The following is a 10,073-nucleotide window of genomic DNA, read 5'->3' on the forward strand; positions in this document are numbered from 1 at the left end:
TCTTTGCAACTTCACAGCTTGCAAACATACTTGTCTTGGGTATCCTGGGGGAAAAAACCTTGAAACTCCTAGACTCTAGAACAAACGCTGAAGGGCCCCTAGCGGATAATGTTTATGATCAGTAAAGGTAAAGGTAAAGGGACAACTGACCATTAGGACGACTCTGGGGTTGTGGCGCTCATCTCGCTTTATTGGCCGAGGGAGCCGGCGTACAGCTTCCGGGTCATGTGGCCAGCAGGATTAAACCACTTCTGGTGAACCAGAGCAGCACATGGAAAAGCTGTTTACCTTCCCGCCGGAGCGGTACCTATTTATCTACTTGCACTTTGACGTGCTTTTGAACTGCTAAGTGGGCAGGAGCAGGGACCGAGCAACGGGAACTTACCCTGTCGTGGGGATTCAAACCACCAACCTTCATTCGGCAAGCCCTAGGCTTTGTGGTTTAACCCACAGCGCTGAGTAGTGCAGCTTAAAAGTGGCACTCATCTCGTTTTCAGGCTGAGGGAGTCGGCGTTTGTCCACAGACAGCTTTCCAGGTCATGTGTCCAGCAGGACTAAACTGCTTCTGGTGTAACAGGACACCATGACGGAAACCAGAGCGCACGGATACACTGTTTTTATATACATTTTGATCGGTGACCAGTAGAGAAGATAAGAAGAAAACAAAACACAGTGAAATACATTATGTAAACTATTACATGTGCTGATTAAAAACAATGGGAGATATTAAAAGGCAACGAGAAATATAAAACAATTATATTAAAATGGCTTTAAGAAAAAGAAAAAGCAAGGTCAGGTGTTGATAATTCTAAAATTAAGACGAGATCCTGCAATGACAAGGTATTGCTGCTGCACAAAAAAACCAGCTACCTTGGCAGTGATCTCAGGAAACTGGTCAGCCAAAAGGTAATCAATATAATGGTTGGTCCATTTGTTTTCTATGTGTTTGGCCACCTCTCAAGATATCACCTAATTCAGCAGGAGGGTTCCTGAGATGTACACAGCTTTGCAAGTGAGGAAAATACCCTTCCTGCCCAACCCCCCCGCAAGGCTATGCCATGGCCAGATGTACTTTACACTGCTCTACACTAAGAAAAACTATAAACGATCTTGCCTGTCCTTCTTTGCTCTGACCAGAAGTTTATTTCCAGAAGTTATGGATGAGGGTCGGCCTCCTTGAATCCTGAAACCGGGAATCCTTTTTAATTGTTGGTGCTAAGGACCTAACATCATCCTGGGATGTATTCTGCTTTTTGCGGGTTGGGGATTCAAAGTTTAGTGATGAAGAATATGCATTACGTACAGTGGGCTGCATTTAACTAACCAGGATGGAAAATGCAAGCTAGGGTTGAGTCTCTCGGCAGCCTAGCTAAGACCAACCAGCTAACCAACCAACCAACCAACCATTTTTTTTATCAAGTGAAAGGCTAGAGGTGGTATAGAGTGTTTCATCATGCCTCTGTAAGACTGCCTTGGCTTCTGTGCTAGTCAAGGAGAAAGAAGCTCTACAGTGGTACTTCGGGTTACATACGCTTCAGGTTACAGACTCCACTAACCCAGAAATATTACCTCGGGTTAAGAACTTTGCTTCAGGATAAGAACAGAAATCGTGCAGCAGTGGCGCAGTGGCAGCGGGAGGCCCCATTAGCTAAAGTGGTGCTTCAGGTTAAGAACAGTTTCAGGTTAAGAACGGATCTCTGGAACGAATTAAGTACTTAACCCGAGGTACCACTGTATTCTCTTTGCAGCTAGTGTAGAAAATTGGGGGGGGGGACTGGAGAGAAAGGACTAACTTACATGGACTTATTAGGCACTTATGTCTGTTGAACACTTGACATTGGACTACTGCAATGCACTCTATGTGGGGCTACCTTTGAAGGTGACCTGGAAACTACAACTACGGTAATCGAGAATGCAGCAGCTAGACTGGTGACTGGGAGTGACCGCCGAGACCACGTAACACTGGTTCCGAAAGACCTACATTGGCTCCCAGTATGTTTCCGAGCACAATTCAAAGTGTTGGTGCTGACCATGAAAGCACTAAACGGCCTTGGCCCAGTATACCTGAAAGAGCGTCTCCACCCCCATCGTTCACACTGAGGTCCAGCGCTGAGGGCCTTCTGGTGGTTCCCTCACTGCGAGAAGCCAAGTTACAGGGAACCAGAGAGAGGGCCTTCTCGGTAGTGGCACCCGCCCTGTGGAACGCCCTCCCATCAGATGTCAAGGAAATAAACAACTGAACAACTGAAATAGACATCTGAAGGCAGCCCTGTTTAGGGAAGTTTTTAATGTTTGATGATTTATCGTGTTTTTAATATTCTGTTGGGAGCCGCCCAGAGTGGCTGGGGAAACCCAGCCAGATGGGCGGTGTATTATTATTATTATTATTATTATTATTATTATTATTATTGACTTGACTGTTCTCTGCCCACCAAGAATTACCTGAATACAGCCCAGTATGATATTCAGCCGCTAGCATTTCCAGCTGAGCATCCATCCCAACTTATCTGCCTGGAGGTTCTACACCATTGCTCCTTGCTGAGCATTAATTCAGTTTGCGTGAGGGTTATATGCTGACATCTAACCAACGTTGCTGTTATCCTGCAGTTTCCAGTACTATTTTCCCAACACTTTTTGTCTGGGGTGAGAGGCAAGCATGTTTCCCAACGGCGCCAAATCCATTTAAACTGAGCAACTTTCATTGGCTGGTGGGTATCAACATGCGCACACATGTTAAGAACATGTAAGAATTGTTGGGGGTGGGAATCACACCAAAGATCGGTCACAGTATAGCACTTGGGTGCTGCTGGGAAGCTCAAAAACAGGGCTTCCACGACAGCAGTAGTATCTTGTCTGTAATCTGCCCTGGGTGCTGTCTAACTATTTTAACTGGGAAGCCCCTTTGCAAATCAGTTTTGACTGCGAAGTGGGACTCAAGTAAGAGGCATTATACACCTTTTTTTTTAAAAAAAGAATAAACTAATGAGCAAGCATTAGTATTGTCCTATAAAAGGGTATATTATTATTATTATTATTATTATTATTATTATTATTATTATTTATACCCAGCCCATCTTGGCTGGGCTTCCCCAGCCACTCTGGGCGGCTTTCAACAAAATATTAAAATACCGTAATGCATCAAAATTACAAGCTTCCCCAAATGATACGAATGCTCTCTATTCATGGTTTCATAACAGTGAACCCACCCCAAAACACTCCCCACCCCAAAATAATGTGTCTACAAAAATGGAGACAGGAGAGCATTGCTGTGCCACGCTGGAGCCAGACTTCTGGGGTTATTCGTTTGCTCTCCTGGGGGGGTGGGCGGTCAGGCGCTCGTAATCATTAGGCTAAGCCCCTAAAACCTGATTGCCTCCTCCTCCCCATTAGATTGGCAAACAGCTTAAGCAGCAGGAGCCGAGATAGGCCTGGCTATATAAACTTTCCCAGGCATCCTCCCTGGACCAATCTCCCTTGCCAACTGTCCTTCAGCCAGAGCCATCGGTCATCCATCCATCGTGGTCATGATGAGGAGCCAGCTTTGCCTTCTCGTCTTCCTCCTCTGCTGTTTGTCTGCGGTGCAAGGCTCCATCTGGGCATGGATGCACTCTCTGCCACACGCTGCCAATGGGGTGCCACCTCGCAGGGACCCCGGGTCATCATCCGGCCAGGAGCTGACGGTAAGCATCTTCCCCCAACCTTTTAAAAACAGGTCATCTTTGCCTTTTCATCATGTGGGCTCTCTAGCTTCTAGCAATGAGGAGGGAGGGCAAGTGAGTGGAGTGGGGAATCTGTCCTATTAGTCCTGGGTTAGGGAACCTGTGGCTCTCTGGGTGTCGCTGGCCTCCAATTCCCCCCCCCCCCGACAATCTAGCCACTTTGGGTGGGGCTGATGGGATCTGATGGGATCCAACAGCATTTGCAGGGCCACACCATTAATCTGGTAGCGACTTGACTCCCACAAATCTGTTTCCAGCTCCAGCCCTCACCTAGGCATTTCCAGTGTAGTAATAAAGCAGAGAGTGCTTCTGAGCATGTTCAGAGTGCCAGACTTTATTCTTCTAGAAGAGAGAGGGGGGTGCAAGAGGAGCGGTGGAATCATAGGGAGAGAGTGTGCAGGAATGAAGAGGAAGACTAGATTGCCCTGAGCAATAAATTAGCTCTGATAATTTTTTAAAAAAGAAGGCTCTGAGTTCAGGTCCACCTGGAAGCTATACTTTCAGCCCTAGAAGCCCTCTTGTTAAACCCACATAAGTAGGGTGCTGGTTTTAGTTGCTCTGGAATGAGAGATTTGTAGACACAGAGGCCACCTGGTCACAGATTTTCCCACTGAAAAGAGATGCATTGTATTTTTTTGTTTGAATTATAGAAATTATTTCTAAATCTGTATCTGTATAAGCATATGCTTCTTTTTTGCAGATATGTTACCTGTTTTGTCCTCTCTTTTTTTTGGCAAACACAAGCAGCCACCCTAACGGGGAGTGAGGACAAGTTCTCTGAAATGACCAGATGTTGCTAAGCAAATCTATTTTACACCTCCACATTTAGGCTTGCCCTGTCTCCAAAAGTGAAAATCAGGACACAGTTGAGCTTTTTTTTTTTTTGTAAAACCTGAGTTCTGCAGCTTTTAAAAAGGCATTTCCAGCACAATTTAACCCCCGTCACCAGTTTTCCAGGACATTTGCCTGATTTCCGAAAAATAATCCAGGAGACCATTTTTGGAGGCAAATCTCAGGACATGTCCTGGAAAATCAGGACGTATGGCAGCCCTACCCACATGCATCTACAAAGTCCAGTGTGGATGCAATTTTTTGTGGGCATTAGTTGGTGCTCCCTAAGAGCTGGAATCTCTCTCCAAAGGACCCAGCCTCTGTGCAAATTTCAGCAACCTTCAAACTGGTAGTTCTGTCCAGCTTTTCTGCCATTGACTCTATCAGGCTGCTGGAAATCCTTTGCCAGCAGCCGCTGCCATTGTTTAAAGCATGGGTAGGCAAACTAAGGACCGGGGGCTGGATCCTGCCCAGTCACCTTCTAAATCTGGCCTGCGGACGGTCCAGGAATCAGTGTGTTTTTACATGAGTAGAATATGTTCTTTTATTTAAAATGCAGCTCTGGGTTATATGTGGGGCCTGCCTGGTGTTTTTCCATGAGTAGAATGTGTGCTTTTACAGTGGTACCTCGGGTTAAGAACTTAATTCATTCTGGAGGTCCGTTCTTAACCTGAAACTGTTCTTAACCTGAAGCACCACTTTAGCTAATGGGGCCTCCTGCTGCCGCCGCACCGCCGGAGCATGATTTCTGTTTTCATCCTGAAGCAAAGTTCTTAACCTGAGGTACTATTTCTGGGTTAGCGGAGTCTGTAACCTGAAGCGTATGTAACCCGAGGTACCACTGTATTTAAAATGCATCTCTGGGTTATTTGTGGGGCATAGGAATTTGTTCATTTCCCCCTCCAAAAAAAATATAGTCCGGCCCCCCACAAGGTCTGAGGGACAGTGGACCGGCCCCCTGCTGAAAACGTTTGCTGACCCCTAAGCTTAGCAATTGGCACTGCTAGATCATGCATCTGACCCCCCATCTTTCTCCATTTGCACTGCAGGCAGCCGTGTGCAGCCACGAAATAAACTGCCCCCGTGGATTCTTCTGCGACCACCACTTTGGGCTCTGCCTGCCCTTCAGGCAAGAAGGCGAATTCTGCCGACGGGATGCCCACTGTGCCCTGGGACTTAGCTGCATGTTTGGCAAATGCCAGGAGACTCTGCCTGGCGGCCAGGAAGGTAAGCCTGTTTTTGCAACGTTTCTTTTGCATCTCGCAACAAAGATTAGGCCTTTCAATGTCTAATTGGCCTAAATGTCTAATTGGAGATCTAGTAGCTCAGGGAACAGGCCTGTAGTAAATGTAGTAAATCATATTCTCTCTGGAATTAGGAGGGACAGGGCTTTCAGATGGAAGGACTAGGCTTCCAAGCAGGCTGAATGAAGACCCAGCAATTCATCAAGCTAGAAATCTGTGCTCTGCTATGCAAAGTCCGAAAGGACAGGTCTCTGCCCCAAGGAGCTCACAATTTAAAATCCAGCACAAGGGAGGCAACAGAAAAAAGCAAGGGAAATTGAGGCACAGGGGTAAACATGGAGTGAATACTTTTTGGGTTAGAAGTAACCATTGAGTGTAACTATTATTTATGCATCCTTATCTTGTTCTTGAGGGCTTGGGAGGAAATGGAGGGTTTAATATGGGTCTGTCCGTTCCTCCCTCTCCCGAAGTTGGACCCCCATCTCCCATCAACCCCAGACAGCAAGGCCCATAGTTAGGGAAGCTGGGAGTTGTAGTCCTAAAGCATTTATTTATTCCCCCTTTAAAAAATGCATATGTTTTCAGGTACTTTCATTTTGAAACTAATTCAGGGGAGGGAAATTAATACATCACAGATTAGCAAAGTGCGCCAGATGTCTACGACATCTCAGGTTTGCAAAAAATGTGCTCGATGCCAATGATTAAGGGCGGCTCAGGTTAGATAGATAGATAGATAAAGATAGATATCTTTTTTGTCATTGTCCCATACAGAACAATGAAATTGAAAAACTACATAAAATATTCAAAACCCCCTAAAAACTCTGAAACCCCATTTTAAAATACACTATACTATACTATAAAATACACTATACTACAGTGGTGCCTCGCAAGACGAAATTAATTCGTTCCGCGAGTCTTTTCGTCTTGCGATGTTTTTCGTCTTGCGAAGCACGGTCCGTCGCAACTGCGCCTCTTCAAGCGGCTTTAAGAAAAAAGCGAACAAACTCGCAAGACGTTTTCATCTTACGAAGCAAGCACATAGGGAAATTCGTCTAGCGAAGCAACGCAAAAACCGAAAAACCCTTTCGTCTAGCAAGTTTTTCGTTTTGCGAGGCATTCGTCTTGCAGGGCACCACTGTATAGAGACCCCTTATGCTGCGTTTAGAACCAGAATTGCATCTGCGTAGAAACTGTTTCTCAGGCGGCTAGTCCTGGCCTTTATAACCCTATACCTTCTTCCAGAAGGCAGAAGCTGAAAGAGATCATTTCCGGGGTGAGCACTATCCTGTGTTATCTCTGCTGCTTTCTTATGGCACCTGGCAGCATAGATTTGATCTAACATGGGAAGAGTGCACCCAATTATTCTCTCTGCAGTCTTTACAACCCTGGACAGCATTGTTTTTTCCCTGGCCGTGCAGCTCCCAAACCACACACAGAGACCATAGACCAAAGTATCCCTGATTTTCAAAGATTTCAAGGCATCTCGGCTTTGGAAATTTTTGCTAGGCTTCGAGGTTTGTATCGCCACCCTCAAATGCATTTGGGTTCTCAATTACTCTCCTTTCCTTGCCCCTTGGAGGTGCCCGCTGCCACCACGATAAGGATTGCTCTCCCGACGCCTGCTGCGCCCGCCAACATGGGGAGAAAGTCTGCAAGAAAAGGCTCCTTTTAGATGAAGGGTGCTACGTTCCCGAAGGAGGGATTGCATTCAGCGTGAACCAGGTGTGCCCCTGCCTAGAGGGACTCGTGTGCAAAAAGATGTCCCCTAACCGAGAGTAAGTACACTGATGTGGACTGGAAGGGGTGGTATGGCTAGCAACATATCGTGAAATTGCTTCCCCTCCACCCTTAAACAAATAATTGCTTTGCGGAATGTGGCACGAAAGCTCCTCCCAGATGCGTGCATCAGGGCGGGATAGCCCCGAAAATATTGTGAGCACAAATCATCATATAATAATAATAATTTATTATTTATACCCCACCCATCTGGCTGGGTTTCCCCAGCCACTCTGGGCAGCTCCCAATCGAGTGTTCAAAACAATACAGCATTAAATATTAAAAACTTCCCTAAACAGGGCTGCCTTCAGATGTCTTTTAAAAATAAGATAGCTGCTTATTTCCTTGACATCTGCTGGAAGGGCGTTCCACAGGGCGGGTGCCACTACCGAGAAGGCCCTCTGTCTGGTTCCCTGTAATCTCACTTCTCGCAATGAGGGAACCACCAGAAGGCCCTCAGCGCTGGACCTCAGTGTCCGGGCTGAACGATGGGGGTGGAGATGCTCCTTCAGGTATACAGGACCGAGGCCATTTAGGGCTTTAAAGGTCAGCACCAACACTTTGAATTGTGCTTGGAAACGTACTGGGAGCCAATGCAGATTTCTTATGAAAATAACATGTTGGAAATCTCAGGCTCATGGCCCGAACCAGGCCTGCCAGATCTCCCCACATGGTCTACCACACTGGTTTTTTTGGGGGGAATCAAGCCTTGCCCTCCACCTGATGTCATATATGATGTCAAAGGTAGGGCAGGAAAAAACATGCAGTAAGCAGGGTTTTTGTGACACTGCTGTTCAGATTATTGCTGACTCTTTCAAAAACCTTTCAAATGCACTTGCTGATGATGAGATGAGTTGATTTTTGGCCTTTGCAAAGGCACCAGGCTTTGCAAGTGCTGGCATTGTCAGCTGATCAGCGGTTCCTGCAGAGCCCCGAGTCTGGCAAGTGTTCTCTACCTCTTCACTAGATCATTAGGTGTGCTTGATGATGATGATGATGATGATGATGATGATGATTATTATTATCATGCTCCATTGCCAATACTGGCTAGGGTGCACACTAACCTACATCTTAATCACAGAACCGATTTTAATCTGAACCACAGTCAGCTCCAGAGGCTAATGTGCTCTGTCAATGTGCTCTGTCGCCTTTTGTCTCCTTTGCTACCTGACGAGGAATGCTGTGTGACATGAAAATCTGCTTCAACACTAGATACTCCTATAAAAAAAATTTCTCTCTCTTTCTCCCTTGCAGGGCCTCATTTGAATACTGGTCGGATAAAATTGTCTGGAGATGCCAAAAACAATAGGCAAGCAGGGAGTGTGGATTAAAAAAACAAAACCGAGCTGTATTTATTCCATGTAAATAACACTGTACATAAAACTGTTTTTGCTCTCCTCTTTCTATTGGACATTTGTAAATAAAAAATATCTGAGTTGTCACCAAGTAATGCAAGGACCAAGTCATCATTCCCTCCCGCACTCTGTAATTTTTGTTTTTATTTAATTAATAATTTGTACATGAAAATAGTACTTGAAGTTCGTGAATGTGCAGATTTACAATAAACTGGAAGCATCATAAGGTTGTACGTTGTCTTGAAATCTGTTATTACAAAGTATTTGGAACATAGCCCCCTTTCCCATAAAACTGTTTGACGGATTAAAGTGTATTGAGTTACATTATGCTAATCTAATCATTAACAGTGATTAACATTGGCCCTGCCTGCAATCTGGCTGGACTCCAACTCCCATCATGCTTTGGGCTGATGGGAGTTGGAGTCCAGCAACACGTGGAAGGTCACAACTTCCGCATCCCTGGTCTAGACTAGAGAATGATATTCTTAGGGCTATAATAGGTGCAACAGCTCCATCTCTTTAAATGCAGATCTATCCCCAATCATGGTGTGTCCATGATTTGTAGAACTTCCTTCCCCTGGTAGCCCATTAAACTGTGATCTGGAATATTTTCTATTCTTTAAATACTTATTTAGCACTTGGGTTTTTACCAGGTATACATCTAATTCATCTGGGTTACACTTTTAATTTTTTTAAATAATAATTAATGAATATTCTGTCAAATATGTTTCTGTGGATTGTTGGTACTTTAAACTGTAGTCAGTTCTCCAAGATCTTAGGATGGAGGGTGAGATATGCAAATGAAATGAACTGAATATTTGTGAGCACTTAGCTACCCTTTGCAGAGAGAGCCATTTTTATAAGGTTGTTCGTCACAGCAGGAAAGGCAAACACCCTTAACGCACACAAGTATCTTCCAGTTGTATGTACTTTAAAAGCAATGTGGGTGTTTACTCTGAGGCAGAAAAAGAGTACAAGCAATCCTTCTGGGCAGCTGGGGGTATAGCTCAGTGGTAGAGCATTTGACTGCAGATCAAGAGGTCCCTGGTTCAAATCCAGGTGCCCCCTCATTTTCTGTCTAATTCAGGAGTTTCATTTTTCAGTTTAAAAAATAAATAAATCATGTTCTGTCTCTGCAAAAGAGCACA

General features: G+C 45.1%; 1 protein-coding gene across 5 annotated transcripts; it reads left to right on the forward strand.

The window, feature by feature from the left end:
- The first annotated feature begins 498 nt into the window (after positions 1–498).
- On the forward strand, positions 499–9,129 carry LOC310690780 (dickkopf-related protein 3-like). 5 transcript variants are annotated; one of them, XM_083470335.1, is made up of 5 exons: positions 499–906; positions 3,391–3,680; positions 5,600–5,777; positions 7,374–7,569; positions 8,825–9,129. In XM_083470335.1, exons 2-5 carry the CDS (start codon positions 3,525–3,527, stop codon positions 8,877–8,879), a joined length of 585 nt encoding a protein of 194 aa, XP_083326461.1. In that variant the 5' UTR covers positions 499–906; positions 3,391–3,524; the 3' UTR covers positions 8,880–9,129. The 5 variants fall into 5 exon arrangements, with proteins under 5 accessions (XP_083326461.1, XP_083326464.1, XP_083326463.1 ...); XM_083470338.1 differs by lacking the exon at positions 499–906 and adding an exon at positions 997–1,012; XM_083470337.1 differs by lacking the exon at positions 499–906 and adding an exon at positions 1,033–1,208.
- Positions 9,130–10,073: the final 944 nt, after the last annotated feature.

The sequence above is a fragment of the Podarcis liolepis genome (assembly GCF_965112155.1).
Source record: "Podarcis liolepis genome assembly, chromosome: 13".
Lineage (NCBI taxonomy): Eukaryota > Metazoa > Chordata > Lepidosauria > Squamata > Lacertidae > Podarcis > Podarcis liolepis.

Excerpts from the sequence above, each read along its gene's own strand:
- LOC310690780 (XM_083470335.1), top strand. The coding sequence starts at position 3,525 with ATGATGAGGAGCCAGCTTTGCCTTCTCGTCTTCCTCCTCTGCTGTTTG. Across the intron at positions 3,681-5,599 it reads CATCCGGCCAGGAGCTGACG|GCAGCCGTGTGCAGCCACGA; the intron begins GTAAGCATCTTC and ends TTTGCACTGCAG. Across the intron at positions 7,570-8,824 it reads AAGATGTCCCCTAACCGAGA|GGCCTCATTTGAATACTGGT; the intron begins GTAAGTACACTG and ends TCTCCCTTGCAG.